Source organism: Cryptomeria japonica, chromosome 3 (assembly GCF_030272615.1).
Source record: "Cryptomeria japonica chromosome 3, Sugi_1.0, whole genome shotgun sequence".
In the NCBI taxonomy this organism is placed as follows: Eukaryota; Viridiplantae; Streptophyta; class Pinopsida; order Cupressales; family Cupressaceae; genus Cryptomeria; species Cryptomeria japonica.
In genome coordinates this window covers 166,025,740-166,047,561 of record NC_081407.1, presented here as the reverse complement: position 1 = coordinate 166,047,561, position 21,822 = coordinate 166,025,740, and the positions used below count along the sequence as shown (strand labels likewise).

General features: G+C 35.6%; 1 protein-coding gene across 2 annotated transcripts in view; it reads right to left on the bottom strand.

The window, feature by feature from the left end:
- Nucleotides 1-21,822, bottom strand: part of LOC131048311 (ceramide synthase LOH2) — an 81,023-nt gene that overhangs the window by 58,280 nt on the left and 921 nt on the right. The window contains exon 1 of one of the 2 annotated variants that reach the window (XM_057982217.1): nt 13,263-13,362. The exons of the other annotated variant lie outside the window; for it this stretch is intronic. Coding sequence (XP_057838200.1) covers nt 13,263-13,355 — 93 coding nt within the window. The 5' untranslated portion in view covers nt 13,356-13,362. Of the gene's footprint in view, nt 1-13,262; nt 13,363-21,822 lie in introns of those variants that run through there. 2 annotated transcript variants of the gene reach the window in all.

Genomic DNA, 21,822 nt, shown 5'->3' with positions numbered 1-21,822 from the left:
CAGAGTGGCAGAGCCAGGAGGTGGCCGGAGGGAGTCAGACACAGTTTGTGGTCAGACGGATTGAGCAGGCTGTACGAGATAGGTATCTCGAGCTTCGAGAGACTCAGCTCAGGGCGGATAGGGCTCAGAAGGAGTTGGCCACTCGCATCCCTGCATTGGAGACAGAGTTAGAGCAGCAGCGCACCCATGCTAGGAGTACAGATGAGATCCTTGCCACCATGAGAGGAGAATTGAGTGCCGTGAGGGCAGAGTTGGCAGTGCAGTCAAATGAGAGAGCCTCAGCAGAATCGAGAGTTGCTACCCTGGCAGCCGAGTTGGAGGCGAAGCATCAGGAATTGATGGAGGCAGTGTTTCGAGTGAGGAGTTCCCAGGAGCGACAGTTGCAGGCTGAGCAGGACCTCCGATACCGGACCGACCAGGTGGTACAGCTTCGGGAGCAGTTGGCAGTAGCAGCCCTAGCCCCTCCACCATCAGGGATGCCTCCCTTACCCCCTCAGTAGTCTGTGTGTAGTTGTTCTTTTGTGGGGTTCATAGTTGTTATCTGTTGTAGGCATATCATTCCCATTTTGTTGTCTGTCGTCCGGAGACGACATTTCTTTTTTGGGGGGATGATGTTGTCGGGTAATTAAGCAATAAGACATTTAATGTAATTAGAGTTAATGACGGCAGTTAACCCGTCGATTGTCGACAGTTGTCACCGGGTAACTGACCGGTCACCTTTATATATTAGCGAGTCCTTGGTCATGGAGACGGAGTTAGTATCATTGTCATTGTACTGACATTATTATGAATCAATGAAGATCTGAGTTCCTTTATATTCTGTCATGATGTAATCTGTCATGTCTATTATTTCTGCAATGCATTGAATTACACTTTATTGGCAAAACAGAATATGTCCTAGTGCAGTTACAGAACATTAGAAAACTCAAATGTTACATTGGGTTGGGATTTGACTACTAGTATTGAGGGTAAGGTTTTTTTACCACCAAATCACCACAATAGGTGAACCCCCTATAATATCCCCAATTAAGGTTATTGTATATTTCTATTGATTAACTCCAAAAAAACACCAATTACTGAATTATAATTACAATTAGATCTAATGCAACAGGTAATATGGCTTAATAAAATATGCAGAAATGAATTATATACTCCTGCAAAATGAACAATCAACACAACTTGCAATAACTAATTACTCCTCTTATTACAACAAAAATTACAATTATAGTCAATTCAATTTACTAGGCTTTCGCAAGCAATAATAACAATATTAATATCATGAAATATGATAAGTTTACAGCCAATGGTGCTACAAGAGCCACCTCAAAATTAGAAACCCTAGGCGCTATGAGAGTCGCCATAAACTCAAACAAACAGGGGTTGTAAGAGCCACTTGAATAGCAAATCAATGAAGCTCAATTACAATTCCTCTATGAAATCACTTGCAACTAATTCAGAGGGTTTCGTCCACTAATCAGCTATGGAAATCAAGGAGTATTTGTCCTCCAATCTCCAATGTTAGAAAACAAGGTGTCTAATCTATTCAAGTAAAATTAATGGATAAACAAGCACACCTTCTCTTAATCCCTATCTTGATTAAATATGCATTTTTTGAATTCATCTCCTTACCTCCAAAATACACTCGCACAATCATTGGCCAGCAACATCATTTTTAAAATAATCAATTTGTTACATACACTCACAACCCCCATATTCCCAAATTTACACTTAAATTTCCCTGTGTTATTTTTGCCAAGTCCATGGGAAATGAAAAATGGGCTTACAAATCAATCTAGAATCTTAGGGGAAAGGGTATATAACAATCCTCCCTCCCTAAGATTGCGTTCCTTTAGGTAATTCGAATTTGGATGTCAACTCCTTCCAATATTAGAGATTTGACCAAAATTAAAATATTATTTTATGATTAGATTTTTGGCTTTTCGTGTGCCTATATTTGCTTGCTAAAACACAAAAGGAAGCCTGCTAACGAAAGAGGGTATTTTAAATGTAGTTGAGTGCCAAATTTAATGGTGCAACTTCCTTTCACCCACCCTCATCTACTCACCATTATTGTGGATCAATCTCCCAACTACCACACTCGATTTGTCTAGTCTTCTCTCAATCTCATGCATCCATTTTGGAGGATCTATTGTCAACAGTTGATTTGTTGTGTGACAATGTTGTGATTAGGATTGATGCCCTATAACTGTTAAAGAGCAAATTTTAACCATCTTGAAAGGAGGTTGATTCTTTTGTGACTGTCCCAAACTTTGTAGGTGCAAGGATTTTCATGGGCTACGATTACACTATGTTCAACTACAAAAAGGGGGTGAGGCTTCAAAACATCTTAAGGACAAATTGTATTGGGTTTTAACAAAGAATACCCCAAGAGTTGTTTTTATAACTTCAAGGGAAAGTTAATTTCCTATTAAGGTTCTTTCTTGTCACGGTTGCTAACATGAATGTATTGAGCATTTGATAATCTAACAACATTTTAAAACATCACAAATGTGGATTAAGTAGTTCATTGTTTTATTATTAAATATGCTTTGTGTATAATACCTATAATGCAATGGAATTTATTCCTAGATCAGTTCTTCGATGTTTCCATTCATTGTTTTCCTTCTTGTTGTTTGTGACTCTATAGCCCAATTGGATAGGCACAGGGCTTGGAATCAAGACAATAGATAGTGTTTAGCTATCACCATTTTTGGTTGCTCATTTTGTCTATAAAACCTCAAGGAACACCTTCCTAAGTCTAAGCTGAGGTCAAAGAATTGGAGAGAAAAACCACTCCTAGTGTTGACCTTCAACCCTAACCTTTAGGAACACCTTTCTAAGTCTAAGCTGAGTTCAAAGAATTGGAGAGAAAACCCACTCTCCTAGAGTTGGCCTTCAACCCTAACCTTTTGGAACACCTTGAATCTAAGCTGAGTTCAAAGAATTGGAGAGAAAACCTACTCTCCTAGAGTTGGCCTTCAACCCTCCATCATTTATGGATGAGAAAGTTTTACAATCATGATGATAAACCTAGCCTTCAAAGTGAAAATATGTTCTAGGAAGTAAAGCAATGGTTTTGGGACCCAACAAGCAGATCCTTCCACCTCACCAAATACTTGCTAATGCTTCTATTCCTCAACTTCCTATCTCAAGTATCCATTATAGCTTCTAGTGTCACAATGAGTCTTTCTTCATCATCCAAAGGTAGTAAGTCTTTGGTCAATCCAATGTGCTGCCCCAATGCCTTTTCAAGGCAAGAAACAAAGATGATGTTGTGGATTCTTATTAAAGTAGTATTGTAATATTTAGCTTATGATGGTCATTTAAGTCATTTAGTTAGTTTTTAGTAACTTTCTATTTTGTAAGTCAGTCAGTTAGCATTTAAAATCTTTCTATTTTGTATTTAGTTCTCAATCGTTTCCGTTATGGAAAGATCTTTTGTAGGAGTATGCCTCTCCTTTGTTAATATAACAATCAATTATCATTTCATGGTATCAGAACATAGGTTGTTTTTGGCAAAAAAAAAATAATATAATTCATGGTCTAACTACCTAGAAATTTTGAGGAAATTTCTATAAGTTTTTTGATCAATTTTTGTTTTTTAATGAAATCGTGGGTTTTTCACTATGAGAAATCGAAGGTTTTTTTTTTGGACGATTTTTTCTTTAAAAAATAAATCATGGTTTTTTGGGCATTTTCTCTACAACAATCTACTCAAATAGGGTTTTGCTCAAGCAAGGTGTTTATACCCAAGACTAAGTTTTTTGCACGATTTTTTCATCAAAATAGCAGGTATCAATTTTTTGCAGCATTTCTTGGGTTGCGTCTAAGGTTTATAGGGCGAACAATTCTGCAAAAGTATTGAGTTTTCGCACATTTTTTTACAAAACTGTGGGCATTGTAGTTTTTCTCCAAAGCAGTGAAGGGTTTTTGACCTGGTTTTTTTGACAATTTTTGGGAAAATCATGGATTTTAAGAACTATGAAGGTCTAGAGCAATTTTCCAAAAAATTGTGGGTATTCAGAATTTTTGAACAATTTTTTTAAGCAAATCGTGGGTTTCAATTTTTTTCCAATTTTTTATCATCAAAAATCAAAGGTATTTGAGAAGTTAATTTTTTATCTCATTTTTTTTGTCTCTGGATAGGGGAAGGGTTGGCTTCGTTACCCAACATCATGTTGGAAGGCACTCAGAGGTTCAACAACAAGAATTACAATCCTTGGAAATAGAGGATGCTCACCATTTTTGAGTACTAGTGCCTAGATCAAATTAATCTGGGTAATTTTTCTCGTCCCACAATGACAGGGAAAGACCAGGACAAGTTTGGTGAGCATAATCATCAAGCGGTTATGCTGCTGAAGTCACCGATGAGATGCTTCCAAAAGTGTCGTTTGGCAAGATTGTTGCATAAATTTGGACACAATGAAAGGATCTGCACAAGACATAAGATAAAGGCAAAGCTTTTTTCCTTAAAAATATGTTGTTCTCGATCATGATGGATGAAAAGATGTCTTTGTAGGATCATTTAATGAAGATCAAAGACATAACAAATGTAGGCCATTGGTTGCAAGATGGAAGAAGAGGATATGGTGGTTATCATGCTGAAAATCTTACCACAATCCTATGAGCACCTCATCAAAACTCTCAATATTACTTCCACCAATGTTGACCTAAAGTTTGATGAATTGTGCAACAAGCTCTTGCAACAATGGAAGTAGTTTGGTAGCAACAACGAGACAACCAGTGTGGAACAGGCATTTAGTGCCAAGGACAAAGGCAAAGGTGAGTCCACTCAGCAGAAAGGACAAGGCAAACCTGATGATTCTTCAAAGAATCCAAAATCTATAATGTCACTATTGTGGTAAACTTGGTCATATGAAGAAGTTCTACAGAAAGCAATTGGCTGATCAAAAATCCAGCCAAGGAGGGTCTTAACAACAAGGTCATGTCATAGAGGATTTAGAGGAGGAGTCAGCCTTCTATGCATTCATGGCCAAAAGACCGACAGATTGTGACAAGTATTTTGCATAGTAGTTAGTAGAATGACCATTAAGGGAGGGTATTGAAGTAATATTGCACTATTTAGCTTATAATGATCATTTGAGTCCTTTAATTAGTTTTTAGCAAATCTCTATTCTGTAAGTCAATTAGTATTTAGAATCTTTCTATTTTGTCTTTAGTTCTGGCTCATTTCCATTATGGAAAGATCTTCTATGGAAGTATTTCTCTCCTTTGCTAATATAACAATCAATTATCATTTCAATTCTACTATTCTTGGCTAGCTCTAATTCATAGGCTACTTCTTCCATCTTTCATATAATCTTGCTTGCAATTTTTTTGCTCATTTCTTCTTCAATGAAGATTGCTTATAGGGTTGCAGCCTTAGGTAGACCATGTCTCCTATTTCAAAAGTTCTTTCAATATGCATTTGGTCTACACAGAGCTTTTGCTAGTTCTGGGCATGTTGAATACCTCTTGCCAACACACTATTTTCTACTATGGTTAGAGCATTATATCCATACAAAGCAATGAAAGGTCATATACCTATGGACATACAATAGGAGGTGTTATAACAATGGTGTCTGCTGCCTAGAAATGTAATTTCTTAGGTATCCTTCAATCTATTTGTTGACAATTTCAGTTTGTTCATTTGTCTAGGGGTGAGCTCTCTTCCTACCAAACAAAACAATTCTTGCCAAAAGTGACTGAAAAACCTATTGTCCCTGTGACTAACAATGTATTTAGGTAACCTGTGTAATTTGAAAACGTCCTTGAAGAACAAATCAGCAATTTGGGAAGTCTGGAGTCAGAAGATATGTCATAAAAATGTGCATACTTGGTGAGTTTGTCCACCACCTGTAATATGCTGCCCTGTTTTGCCTAGAGTTTTTTTTTTTGTTTTTGGAATATGTTTTGATTGTTTTTGTTCCAATAGTTTTGAAATGACAAATAAAGTGCAGATAACAGAAATATTTGTAGCTAACTAATAACTCAAAAAAGTGACAATATTCAGAAATACAAAGAGCTGAAAATCCCAGATTTAGATTCTGAGTTGAATACAAAATTTCTCAAAACTTTGAGCAACCCAAATCATAAAATGACATTATATATCTAATTCTAACATACCGACAAAATGTAGCAATAAGATAGCTGGTGTTGTTCATAAAATATGCAATCTGGCTCACTGAAAATGGATGCCACATCCTAGGTTCACCTTCTTTGGCTAAACTAGAGTTCTCCATAATTGGGCAAACCAAAACAGCAAGATAAACTCTCCAAACCCTAGCTGATGAAGTCACTAGAAACCCAACATCCCTCTACCCATGTACGGACAGCAATGGCAATGGCACGGCCAGCATAAAGCAAGATAATAACAGCTCCAACCCTTCCCACACTCCTCAATATGCAAACTGAATATAAACCTCCAAAAATCTGCAATTATAAACTGAGACGATGCATACAATGAATCGCCATGAAAGCTCTAGTGTGTTTCCTGAATGAAAACATCAAATAATCCTCCAAATTGTGTCTTTCAACAATGTCGAGAATGTTGCCTACAAGGGTTTCCATCCTAACAAACTTGAGAAGAACAAACTCCTCTAGAAACACAAGCAATATCAAATATCCAACATCCACATAAGAGAAATGAGCTCCAACTTCCTCTTTTATATCCCCAATAGAGGTCAGCCTCTCCCAAATAGTCTTTTAAAAATATTAAAATAAAGTCAAAGACTTCATAAAATGCATTTAAGTCACCAAAAGGCCCCCTTTATTAAATATTTGCATTACACTTTTATCCTGGCACCCAAATAGTCTTTATTTTAATATATATTAAATAACGATAAAGTTAAATATTTAATTTAACTTTATAAAATATTAACTTATCATTATTTAAAATAAAATCACTAAACTATACTAAATATTGGGCCAATGATAGTCATCGCTCCCACCAATATGTCTAAAAATATAAATGCTAACAACAACTAGCTTAGTCGGTGCCCACAATTGACTTACTAAAAATAGTATGGGGAAACTCATTGGAAATTACTTGAAAATGAGTGTTATACTCATCTTAACTATCAGAACCCAAATAATCATCTGATACTACCATCTCATTGGATCAAATGCCTCCAAAGTTCCCTAACCCTAACTCATTAACCTGTGGGAACCCAACTAAATAGGGTAATGGTCCACCCTACTGAACAAATTAGAAAGGGGACATTACACCACCACAAAGATGCAAACAAGATGCAACACCTCTTCCTCACCATATCCTACTAATTTTCAAACCCTAAAGATTATTGAACTTGAGAATGAGGATCTTGAAGAAGAAGCAAAGGAAGAGGCTTTGTTTCCATTTGATCAATTTCCCCCTCTTTCACCACCTCCATCCTCATCTCCCTCCTATGCACAAAAAAGCTTCCTAAGTGATACCAAGCAATAATAAAGGATGCTAAAGATCATGCAATTACAAATCCATCTCTGGTTGGGCCCAAAACTCATAGCAAGTATTGTGAAGAGGTGAATTTGCACTCATGGGGAAAGTTATTTAAAGTTCAAAACCAAAAATAGTTCAATAGGCTCTTGAGTCACCACCACAAAAGGATATCATGGATGTAGAATATCAAGCCTTACTAAGGAATTATAAATGGGAACTTGTTCATCTTCCACCAAGGAAGAAGACTATTGGATGCAAATAGGTCTTCAAAATCAAGTATAAGGCAAACGGCGACATTGATAAGTACAAGGTCCAACTTGTGGCTAAGGGCTATGCACAAAAGAAAGGTAATGACTATAATGAAACTTCTGCCCCCATAGATAAAATCAAGACAATTTACATGGTCTTGGCGATAACAACACAATTTAGTTGGAAAATTCATCTAATGGATGTCGAAAGTGCCTTTCTTAATGAAGATCTCAGGGAAGAAGTTTATATGACTCAACCAGAGGGATATGTTGCACCTGGCCAGCAGCACAAAGTTTGCAGACTTGTTGAATCCCTCTACAGTCTTAAGTAGGCTCTCGAGCCTAGTACATCAAGATCTATGAGCATCTCCTTAATCATAGATTCATCAACAATCCTTATGATCCCAATTTATAACTCAAAGAGCAAGGGGGGGAGATTGTAATATGATTGTTTATGTCAACGATCTGGTCATCACAAAGAATTCTCCACAAATGATCACACTTTGAAATAGGACCTACAACTTTATTTTGTGACAATCAGAGTGTGTTGAAGCTTGTTCACAATCCTATTTTTCACGAAAGTACCAAGCATATTCAGGTTTAGTGTCACTATATCCGTGAGCATGTTCGGCAACAAAATATCCAATTCCAGTTTTGTTTGACTCAAGAACAACATGCTGACATATTCACCAAATCTGTTGCAGCCGTGAAGTTTGAAGATTTTTGAATTTTTTTGATTTGTTCTCTTGGGCATTTGATGTAACAAGGGGGGGATTGTTAGCATATAATTTATTACATCATACTTGGTTAGTTGATTGGTTTCTTTATAACGATGGTAGTCAGTCAGTTGCTTTTGTTCAGCCAAATTCTATTTGTATTTATTTTTGTTGCTGCTCGTTTTTTAATGCAAGAACACATTCTGATCTTTGCCTTTGATCATTTGCCCAATCTCATTATGAATTATGTTTATATTTCTGGTTTGCTAAGTCAATCCATATCCTAATTAATAACCCATGGTTGTAGCAACATTTATACATTTGTTTGAGATAGAAGCGCATGACCCCACATAGAGCTAGTAATGTTGGGTGGTGCAATACAAGCTCCTTTATACCATAGTTCAGAAATCAATATTGTAATTTTTTCTTTTGATGCCATGGATATCGTAATCCACAAGTTCTGCAAAACTGAAACACTTGACTATATTTATATAATTAAAAATGTTCTGCAAAATTCACTTTTAGAGTCTATAATTGATGTATACCTTTGTATATGATCAAAGTAGCTTCTATTTGATTATTTTAATGTGTCTTTAATGCTTAATTATAGAAGAGTACATGATAAAAACTTTAAATCCTTAAAAATCTCCATATTTCATGGTTTTTTCAATTCATCGAGTTTGAATGCTGAGTCCAACCTTCAAGTCAAAAATCAACTTGCCAAATCTGAGCCAAGTCTAGGTCTTGCAACTACGATTCTAACTACATGTACAAAGACAATCACAAGAAAAGAGACAGCTGAGAAGTATTTAGTTAATGCATAGGTGCACTTTGTTAATCTGTTTTAGAAATAGACACAAGGCTTGTTGGTAAGTTTTGGTTTTGCAATGTCCCCTCTAGGAGTATGCCAATCTTCCATAATTAAAAAAACTTCACCATACTTATTTGCCTTAAATCAATTTATTAAAACTAGAGAACCATTGTATTTATAATACAATTGATAATTACTATATTTAGGCCCAATCCTTACTCCTTTCCTAATCATCAACCCTAACGGAGGATGGGGAATAACTATATTAGGGTACTAGAAAACCATTCTCCACAAGTAGGTCCAAGGGTTTCAGGAACACCCATCAATACCACCTCATAGGCTCCCTAAGGGTTTCAGGAACACCCCTCCATAGCACCTCTTGGGGCTCACCTACCTTGTGAGATATTAATACCGCCTTACCCTAACAAATCCAACCAATCCTCATTAGGGGCAATAGAGAATGATTAAGGATTAGGTCATTAATATACTAATTCCTCATGTATTTATGAATGTATATGCATATATGAAATTAAGCATAGCTATCATATAAATTTTAATTCCCTATTATTAACAAATGTAAATCTGGTTAACAAATATATATATATATATATATATATATATATATAAAAGTGAAATAACTTATATTATAGACCATATGTTTGCATATTATTCCTATAGAATTCAAACAGGACATTATCGAAAATAAGCATATAGTTCATAAGGTAAGATACAGCATACCATTTTGCTGTTACAAATAATGATTGTACATAATCCAATCTGGTGTAATGGATGATCCTTGTTGTGATCGTTCTGCGATGCCCGTCTTCTTCCCATCATGGTTTAATATCCTGCCATTCCCTTTAAATGGTGTGACTTTTGGAATGGTTATCATTTCATGAGGATTGGGTCTCCTCATTGGTGTCCCACCATCAATCATTAGTTATCATAATTAGTTTGCAAACGCATCTCTTGATGGATTGCATGTCTTTAACTAAATACTCAGTGCTTTCCTTAAGATCGCTGACTAGTTAAGATCACTTTATTGCTATGTTCTAATCGCTGTTCATCCTCAATGTCATCACTGTTTAATATCAGCCTAGCTGCTGTTCATAAGTAATGTTTTCTGGCTGTTCTTTGGGAAAAATCGTGAAGTCTCGAGGCAAGATGATTTTTCCTAAGGTGTGGATGTCTCCTTCATGGTGGGGCATAACAGGTTTACATTATTGAGCATGAGGGACACAAAGTTATATAAAAGCACAACCTTTCAGCCACAAAGCAATGGTCAAATAGAAGTGGTCAATAGAAGGAGCTTGGTGCAATTCATTAAGGGGTATAACAGTAAATGTCCCAAAACATGGAATGAATCACTCCTTACATTCAGCATTCTTACAATAGGGTGTTACATTCATCTAGCTATACATCACCATTTGAGGAATGTTCAGAAAATTTGTCTTCTAGTCCAATTGATGTAGCATTTGATAAGCAAGATGAACAAATAAGGTAATCTTACGAGGTGACTAAAGCATCAAAATTTGTTGGAAGATTATACAAATCTGACTCAAAATTAAGGAACAATTGAACAATTGCATAAACAAAGGCATGATCAGCATAGCAAGGAGCACAAACTTAAGGTAGGAACAGAATTCGGCTTTCCTAGGGCAAGGACAAGCAAATAAAATTAAGATGTTAAGATTGATTTTTCCAAATTTTGGAGGCCATTGATGAAAATGCATTCAAACTCAGCTGTTACTGTGAGTACTTGCAGCTTTGTGAGCCCTCCATGCTTCATGTACAAGAGTAGGTAAAATTACCCTTTGTAGGAGATTTGGGTGTCGAAAGAGCCATGCTGAAGAGCATATGGTTATACTGAGAGGGGGGGGTGAATCAGTATAACAACAATCTTTTACCAATTTAAACTTTTTCAACTTCAATCACAAGTATATAACTTATCTCATTAACATATTCATTGCATACCAACATTCATTATGTGATCTAACTAAAATGAACACAAGATATATACGTGAAAACCCTTACGGGAGAAAACCATGGTAAATCGGTGCTTTTATATGATATCTTCTTTTAATATGTTTGTAGGCACCAACCCCTATGTTTGTGAGCACCAACCCACTGGGAGCACCAACTCCCAAATCTGATTTTGTGAGCACCAATCCACTTCACTTAAATCTGAAATTCCACCTTGACATTGTTGCTAACTCAACAGATGAGGGACCTGCAATATTACTATAAATTTTCACCACAAATCTGCTATAATATCTTCCTCAAATCTGCTATAAAGTCTTCTTCAAATTTACTATAATCTCTTTTATGTCCTTCCTTATAAATCTGCTAATAATTTCCTCTGGATAGCTGCTGTTGAATCTGCATTTATTCCTCTCTATGACTGGCCAAGGAATTCTTACAAATTATCTTTAAATCTGCATAATCTGCTCAAACTCCTCTATTCAAATGTGCATAAGTTATTACATTAAGAAACAAACCCACTTCTCATTCACCTCCTCATATATTACTCTAAACTACCTCTTCACCAAGAGAGGGAACCCTTCACAAATATATTTTCATTTTTTATTTCTTCACAACAGTAGTAAATCTGAATTAAATTATATCTTACACACTGACTCACTTATACACCATACACAACTCACATCTCCTCTTCTATATCTCTATTTATATATTTTTCTTCTACAAGTCACACTCTTTAGAAGAGATGCCTCTTTAGAAGAGACATGTCTTTTCTTTAATTGCGTTAGAACATAAATCATATTCCTTATCATATTACTTATGTCTTTTGGTAAAATTAACTTTCATTATCATTTTTTATGAATTGCATCTCTTAACTCAATTCGCACCTTTTGAGAAAAACTACTACTGGAAGTGGAGATTAATCATTCTTAACTTCTTAATTGCTGCCTTCACACACTAATTGCTATCTTTCAAATGTGCATCAATCTCTTTACATGGGCGATTATATCCATCTTCACCTCTGAATAAACACTTTCACTCTTTTACGTTAATCGCTGCCAAATAGATCAATGATCTTTGTTTCTTTTAGTGATCAATCTTTAAGTTGCTGTTTTTTAATGGCCGTTCAAAACATGATTCACGTCTTAATCACCTGTAGTCGCTGTCTTCCAATTGCTCAGATCACTATAGCTTTAATGCGTACCATCTGTTCTTAAGATCGCTGTTTCTGAAAACTGTATCTCTTATCACTGCTTTGCATCTTGTATATGTTATCTCTGATTATTGTTTGCCACTAACAAATGTTTTTTTATTATGTAAGTCGATGTCTTCATGAGAGATCACTGATTTGATAATTATACTGCCACTATTGTATTTCTCGGCAATCTATCAATACGTTCTTCCCTTCATTGTCTTACAAGACTTTAATCGCTTTGATAATCATCAGCATTGCTATCATCGCTTTGCATCATAACACACAGTCTTCTTAATATATGAATCGCTGTTCATATATCAAAGTTTTATACTTTGATCGCTGGTCAAAGACTCCTGTATTTCTTTATTTTAATCACTGCTCTAACAAATGTGACCTCTTCTTTTTATTCTCAGATCGCTGATATTAATGTGTGTAATCATTGCATAATTCGGACTTTATTAGCGGTAAGATTTATAATCGTTGTTCATGTTCTCCATGTGTATGATCGTTCATAATCACTTCAAAATTACTTCTTTCACGAACTTTCTAATTTGTAATCTCTGAAACCTCTCCCTCATGCTGTATTTCAATCGAGACATGTATATCAACAAAATCCTCTTTTACCCGTTTCTCTTATAGCTATAGCGACAATAATGGTTTCAAATTATAATAGGCATGATAAAGCTCTCCACGTGTTTTCTCCTGGAGTCTGGAGATGTGTAATTCACGGCCTGCTCTAAATTCTGTGCATACCAAGGAATTAATATCATTTGGCTGTAGAATTTGTTTTGTCCACAATATCTGGTTCAATCAACCATTTAAAATATATGATGGAGGTATCATCACTTGAAGTCTTATATACAAATGCGAATACCTGACGTGAAGTCTTTATTCCTTCAATATTATTGGGAGTCAACCACTTCACAACTGGGTGTGTTTCATCAGAATCTTCACTACTGTTCTTCATTCGAAGATCTGCAGTCACATCAATTTACTTCACAACTTGGCATAATCTCTGGCTTACTAAAAATTTAATCTTTGTCTTAGTATACTCCTTAAAGTTCCTTCAATAATAAATCAATATTGATAATTGTGTCTTGAGAAAATAATAGTTGTTTGTCTTCACACCATTGTCATGGCTTTAAGCACTACATTCTTATCAAGTAAATAAAAAAAAATCAAGTATAGAATTATTCTTGATATACTAAAGAATTTTCTCAACTAAGCATACTTGACAATACACTTTAACAAAGCTCTTCTTGACATCAATGACAACATTTCCAACACATGCTTGAAAAGGATGTGATGCTAGAAAAGAAGATAATGGAAAACGATAATAGAGTCCAAGAAAAAAGGAAAAATAGGACTCAAGGATCAAAAGATTAACCAAGCAAAGTGTTATTCCAAAGAAAGAGTAGGAGAAATCTTTCCTCGCTTATTTTCTTATTAAGCTTTTGTTGGACAAAAACTCCCTAAGAAGGGAGGTGTGATCCACATTGTCTAGAAAATGTATGGAAAATAGAAAAGTAAACGGTAAGTTGAATTCAAAAAATTTAACTGACAGAAAAGTACAGGTAGACAAGACTGCAATCAGGGTAGTGACCAAGTTGGGGCAATAACCACAATACTATCCACCAATAATGAGCACTTCAAATTCAGAATACAAAACAAAGAGATGCCACTTCAGTTTCCATTGTGTGCAGTATATCTTCTATGGCCCAAGAGAACCTTCTTATTCACAAAGTTCTATAAAAGAGAGTTGTATCTTTAATGCATGTTTTCGGAGATTTGAGAGGATACAATTTAGCTGTTCATTGGAGGACATCAGCAGAGGTAGGGCAAAGAATCAATGCCTCACTTGTTGTAAGTATCTTTCCAAAATAATAAAGAAGGTAGCATGAAAGATGCCAACTGAATCTTTCCCAAATCTGATAGGTTTGCCAACTGAATTTTCTTTGACCAGCGGAGGTTTTGTTTCAAGTTTTGAATGAATTTTGTGGTTTTGTAGTTTTTAGGGTTTTTACTTGAGATTTGGCAATGCTGAATGAAAAACAAATACAGTACACAAAGAGCAATTAACTGAAATGAAACTTCGGAATTGTGATTTTTATTACCAGCAATTAAAAAATCAAATGAATTCACTACTAATTGCATCTAAAGCCAAAATTGGCCTAACAGGTATCTTGAGCTTGCCTGGTTGAGCTCCGTTTATTGGTGGAATTGAGAAATATGCTGATGTAGGTACTTCCAGATTGACCCAACAGCAATACTGAGTTTTATTGACCCTAAAATGAATTACCTAAACCTTATAATGAAGAAAAGTGCAGATCCAAGCTTATTGTCAAATTCCTGTCAGGTACGGCCTCCTGGAAATGAGGAATTTCCCCACTAAATTACTCTTGCTGATCACTTGCTATCTGATTTGTCCTTTTCAACCACAGATTTACTGTTTCTGATCACCAACAATGAATTTTGCAACCAGTAGCAGACTTAGAACCCTTGTATTTATTTTTGATGGTCCCCAGGCACGAATTAATGGTACGGCCCAGCTAGGAATGGTATGGCCTGCCAAAATAATCATCAAACTTGCTGGAAAATGCTTGTATTCTGCCCAGATCAGAAATTTAGCCAATGAATTTGCTGTTACCACCAAAATATTCCTGAATTTGGCCCTCAATGACCTGATATGCTTCCCTTGTATGCCAATATGTTGTATGGTAAGAGAAGCTATGTCCTAACACCTGAAATTGGAGGTTTTCGTCCCCAAATTTGCTCTCAGACCTCTGCCTTTGTCGTTGCAGACCTGCTGAAGAAATAATGCCAAGAAAAAATAAACAATCCAATACCCAAATTCATTCCCGTGCACTTCTTTTATGCCTTCTTGATCCCACGCCCCAAATTAGGGATTCATTATACCATTATTCCAATGGAATATTCCTCACTTAGGCGCCCAGCTTGAGGGTTTATCATTGATGGGGCCACCTTTTATAAAAATAAAGTTTGTTTTACTTTTTGCCTAGAAAGGTGTGCAAAAAGGGGGGAAACTTTATATTTTATTATTGACATTTCATTAATCCCCTCTTTATAAAGTTACTTTATAAATTTGTCTAATTATAGAAAAAGTAACTTTATAATGAACTATTATAAAGTTCATATGATATAAATCCACCAAAGCCAAAAATGGCTAAGTATGAACCACCTTGCTAGCATAATCATCTCCTATCCACTGAATTTCACCTGCGGAGATGGATAACAGGTGAATCTTTGAGCCTAAGAGTCTAGTGGGAAAATGGGGACATTACATAGCAAGACTATTGCCACTACCATAAGAGTTGGTTTTCCTCCATATTAGGGGTTTCTGGGATAAAATCTGATTTTTTTGTGAGTTGTTTCAAGTTAAAAATTTGTTTTTCTCACAATATTCTCCTCTTAAAAGCAAACTTTATTTGTAATTATTTTAAATAATATGTGATTCTTGATTTCTAATTAAGGAGTTTATGTATCAAACCTTATAAAAATAACACATTTCTTAGGAACTTCCATAAGGAGGATCTGACAAGGAGCCCAGCACCAGCAAACACTGGATCACCCCAAGAGGCACCACCATAATTAAGCTTATGAAAGCCACTCAGAGGCAGTGTCCATGTGGCTGCGAGTCTCAAAATAATTTTTTCAACTACCCCACTAATGGGGGAAAAAGAGTTTTCAAAGAAGGTAAATCAACATTATGTCTGTAAATTTATCTACTCAGGGATGCTGTCAAATGTGGAACTTATCTCCTCCATTAAGGCCAAAACAACCTGGATGGTTACATCTCAGAAATATAAATAGAGATGCAGAATATTGTATATCAGACAGATACATGGAGATGTATAATCACATCATGTAGTTAAAAGGTTGGATGAGGAACCTACTAAAGATTCAGATTATTATAGCCAATTTCTTGAATTTGAGCATCCTAAGAAATCTGACTAAACCATTCACACCTTTACCACTTGTGGACTCCTCCAAGGAGGAAGAAGATGGTGCTGATGATCATTGAAGTTTAAAGAACAAAACTAGATGCTTGACTTTTGTTGCTTTGATATAAGCTTCAAGTTTAGACCTCTTTTGGTGCACAGAATTTCACCCTAAGCGGTAGCAGTGCAATTCGTATTACTTGATAAACTTACCCAGACTCTAATTGAAACTAGAAAGTTGTCATTTAATTCATTATGCATCTATTTTCTCCAATTTTTATCATTGATGCGTGAGGTCTGAGACCCAAGAGGCAGACTAATCAGATTTTGCTTTCCTTTCTTTCTTTTTGCATCAAATAAAGATCCAAAGGTATACCCTCTGTACTTTGAAAATTTAGGAAAAATACATCTGTTGTTTTGGCTCAGGTACCCCTGCACTCAACACAGTTGCATGAAGAATCCTCTCTCAAGCTCTTCTCACATACTGTTATGAAAAGAGAGAACGGTTTGTCAAGTGGCATAAGGTAGTTGAAAAGAATTTCTTTCTATTTTTTTAATTTCCTTCTTTGCTGAAAAATTTAGAGGTAGGATGAAGCTTGCAGTAGCTTTTCAGAATCTGAATTAATGAGTTAGAAGTTAGAACTGGTATTTGTTAAGTGATAATGACTTTTCAACCCAAGATGCTTGGCTTAATCTTCTGCTTCTGTATTTTTCCTTTATCAGTCCTACTGGGTAACAGGAAAAATACAAACAAGAGTGCCACAATGACAGCAAAATTATTTCTGAGTCTTTCCAATTTATGTATACTATTATGTGTATGATGCTTGATGGAAGGTAATCCTAAAGGCAAGGCAAAAATGGCATTTGGCCCCTATAGGAAAATTTAAAGTGAGGCATTTTGGAAGGTTCGATCCCCCCAAAAATAGTCATCCCAGCCTCAATAACTTGGGGAGCTTGCAGGCAAAGGTTCTGATTAAGGAGCGCAAGATAACACACGTCTCACAAAACATTTTTCTTCCAATCTTTTAGACACAAATAATAATGGCCAAATCAGGATTGGAACAAAAGCCCTCCATAATCCTATCATTCTAGTTGTCAGTCACAGAAATTTTAAGTGAGGCGTTTTGAAAGATGGAAAGAGAGGGAAATATGTGGATTATGTGCTTTTGCTCAAAATCTTTAAAATTTATAATCAATTGAGAGCATTATGCTCGGAAAATTGAAAGAAAGTTAACAATTTTAAGCCTTCATTGACTTCAGCTTGTAGATATGAGAACTCCTTGAGTAAATAAGGGTGCTCCTAGGTGGGCTCTTTTAACTTCCCTTTTTCCTGGGTCAACAGTCTCTAAGTATACAGAGCAAAATACGATCTGTGTAGACCCATGTGATATGTATATATGTTACATGAATTACACAAAAGCTATGAAGCTTTATCAGTGAAATCCTAACTAAAATGAGCATGTCAATCGTCCTACCAATGACAACATAGATATAATTCTTTTCTATCACTGACTGAGGAAACTTAGACTTTTAACAGTCAATTTGTTCCTTTCACAAGCCCCACATGATAAAACTTAATTCTTCACATTAAGAGAGTTCTCTTTATGTTGTAGGAAGTCAAAAAGCCAAGAGCACCAATAGTGCACGAAGAATGATATCCAGCTACAGTGAAACTATAATTGGGTACAAGACATATGAGGGTCCTATAGAAAATCATATCACCTCAAAAAACTATTTGTTTCCATCTCCATGTTCCTTCCATCATCTTGTAGTAAACCAGCCACCTTCTCATCCTTGGCATATTCAGAATTCAGACTGTATTTTCAATTTTGTCTTCCCATTCAGCTTTACCTATAGATTTTCCATGGAGTCAAGATGGATAATTTTCCACCACATTTTTCATATCCTTCTTATAAAAAATTTCAAAGTTGAAATCTTATAACATGCTTACCCACTTTACTTATTGGTCAGTCAAGGTCTCTTGCGATGGGAACACTTGGGAATCCGGTGGTCTTTTTGAGTGATAAGTCCCAACAATTACTGCCTGAACTTTTCTACAGCATGCATCAAAACCTCCCCTTTTGTCATAATGTCTTGATTCAAAACAGATTGTCTATTGATTTTGCATAGCAATTTTCCCTATGATAGTTACTAGTGCATCACATCCCACTGAAAATGACTGCAAAAATTCTAGAAGTGCCAAGTATGAGGTTGAAAATAATTACTTTCTCTTCTGTTGGAAGTTTAGCCTCAAATGCATTTTTCCATTTCTATAGTTAATTTGTTATTTCAATTTGGGTGACTTGAAGCCTCCAAAACCCGTGACAAGTTATTATAGAAACTGCATGGGTCATTCAAATCATCCAATTAGATCACAATCTTCAGAGAAGACCAATCAATGATAGCTTGAACCTTAGCCAGGTCATCTTTCACTCCCTGCTTAATAATTGTATCCTAAGTGCACAAGCTCAGTTTTTGCAAAATTACAGTTTCATTCTTTTGCAAATAAAGAATTTTAAAACAAGAGTTATAGGAAATCTTCAAGTATATCAAATAAATTTCGCTAGATTTGATTAAAAAAGAATACAATCAATGAAACAAACTTCAAATGAAGCTTGAATTTCAATTTATTATACTTGAAAGATGATTAAAGCATCACTCTTCCCAAAGGTGCAACCCAAATTTATAATAGATGTAATGAGTTTGGAAAGCTATCTTTTATCGGTCACTTTCCCTCACACTTATCTGATAGTAACAAGATAGTAAATCGTCCGTTTTCAATTTTGTTGTACTGTTGAAATTCAGCAATTTGTTTATCAATTCTTGAAATGAAATATCTATCTTACAGTTCCTCTTATTCAATTCTTGATAATCAATGATGCATGGAATGAATCATTTTTCTTCCTTGCAGCAACAGTACAGACACATAAGGGCTCATTCTCAATGCCATATGCCCTTTATCCAATAGCTCTTGGATTATTTTTTCAACTCTATCCTTAAATAGCTTTAGATACTTACAACAAGGAATAATGACTAGCTCGGAGTCCAGATTGACTCAATGATGTGCTGTTTCCCTTTAGCTAATCAAAGCCTGTGTTGTAGGGTCCTTGAAAATATCTTCATACTCGTCAACTAGCCATTGCACTTCCCCTTCTTTTATTGGGTTCTACATTTAACTTGGCATACATTAATGAGGACAACACCACTTTTCCATTCAATTTGCTCTTTACCCTCAAAGTCTACTGTTGAGTGATTCCTATCATTCTACCAAGGAAAACAGTCAGGATCTATTGTTGTTCATGCTCATCCACATAGGCATTTGAATTTCATTCTCTATTTCTTCTGCTTCTTCATAATCATTTATGGCCATCTCCTCACTTTTCCTTTTAGCAACTCAATCATGTGCATCCTTCCGAGGATCTTACATTTCTGTCACTTGGACTAAACATCTCTGCAGCTAAAGCAAAGCCATTTTGAGCATAAATTAGTAAGCAGGGTCTATCCTTCCTTTGGTCAGTCCAGCAGTAGAAATAAAAATGAGATTGATCTCTAAGTACCTTTTTGGTCTCTGGTCTCCTATTGTTGATTGGATTCCATTTGGAAAAATATTTTAAATGTAATATGTCCAACAGCTTTAATATATGCTGACAATTGTTGAATGTCAGCTTAAAGTGTAGCTAACCTCACAAACTTGACATACACCCCAATTGGCTCTTTCAATGCAGCAATCCACATAATATTATAATAACAACATGCCTAAGAAAAATGTTTTCCATCAGCGTGCTGCCTCGGTAAAAATTCCTTTGATATTTCATATTCTTGTGGGCTAAGATTCTAAGAAGTAGCTTCTGTGTGTATAAGTCTCAAACTTATGATGGAATGCAATCAAAAATTGGTCCTATGTGTTTATTTTTGGTCCATCATCCTCAACAGTCCAAATGTTGGTCCTTCGAAATGCAAAGAAGGGAAATGAACTTTTTAGTACCACTCCATTGGGTTTAGTCAAAAAAACAGGGATATCTTGCCTATCAAAATACTCAACCTAATATTTTCATTACAAACATCGTAGGAATGGGAATCTTGTCAATTAATCTCTTATTTATACAGTCCCACCCTGGTTCATCTGATTACCATGATTAAAATGGTTGCCTCTGCATTTATTACATTTTATTGCAAAAGAGTTTTGTTTGTCATCAAGATATCCAACCTCCCTTCTGTGGCAACAAGGTCTTTGCTGGCCACCTTCCTCACTACTCTAATCTCACCATTCTTTTCGATTAACATCAGTGTTTGCTGAGCCTGATTCGTTCGCTTCAAATATTTAGTTAATGTCACCACAGAAGTTCTTAGAACTTCTTCAATAAAAAATTCAATTTCTGACTTCCACCATTCTTCTCTGCGAATAGTTGTGAATAGTTGAGTGCAAATTATAGATGATGATTGCCCATGAGAGCAAAAAAGTGGATTCAATTCCAACATTACTAGGCCATTTGTAACTCGTCGTGACCACTGCACCTAGGGTAGAAACCTGGGTCTCAAAGAGAAAATATAAATTCTAACAGTAGAAGTAGGGAAACAATCTAAAATTGTATATAATTCCGAATCAGAAACACCTTTTGTAAACCTTGGGGCAGAAGCGATGAACTTGCAAGCTTTACATCTGCAATTAAATTTGAATATTCTCATAATAGTGTCTCCTTATTTCAACTGTAAAGACAGCACAAAAGACCAAATTCCCTCCAAGGAAAATGGAAAATGAAAAGAACCACAGCACTGCTCATTTTTAATGCCAAGCAATGCATAGAACAAACAAGTCTTTGAAGAACCACAGTAGCATTCAATATCAATTCCACGCAATACATAGAACAGATAAGAACTTAAAAACCCACAATAGTGTTCAATATCAAATACAAGCCATACATAGGACAGAAAAGAGCTTAAAGAACCGTAGTACTGTTGAGTATAACTTAAAACTTTCAAGCAATACGTAGAATAGCTAAGAGCTTAAAGAACTGCAATATTGTTGAATATCACACTCAAGCTGTCCATAGAACAGACGAGAACTTTCTTTAAAGGGAAGCATCCAAGGGCAGTTCGGTTTTTGCCCTTGGCCAAAGCATTGTCTCCATAGACCTGAGCATGAAGAAATTACTTTCACAAAAGAAAAATATAACTACTCTAAAACAGTCTCCATAGGCCTCTTAAAGAATCCAGCCAGATAAGGAGGCGCATAGCCTGAAAAAAAATCAAAGGAAAAGGAAAACCTTGTTGTATAGTCCCAAGAATGTCAATACATGGCAGTTCATTATAATTCATCTCTCAAAATGTGACAGAAAAGGAAACATGTGCATTTAAATTCTCTGTGAATCAAGAACATCTTTATTCCATGTTTTATCATAATTCAACTGTATAGTTTTGACTCAATCTTCATTGACCCATATTTCATAAATAGTGATCACAAGAACCCACTAAAAC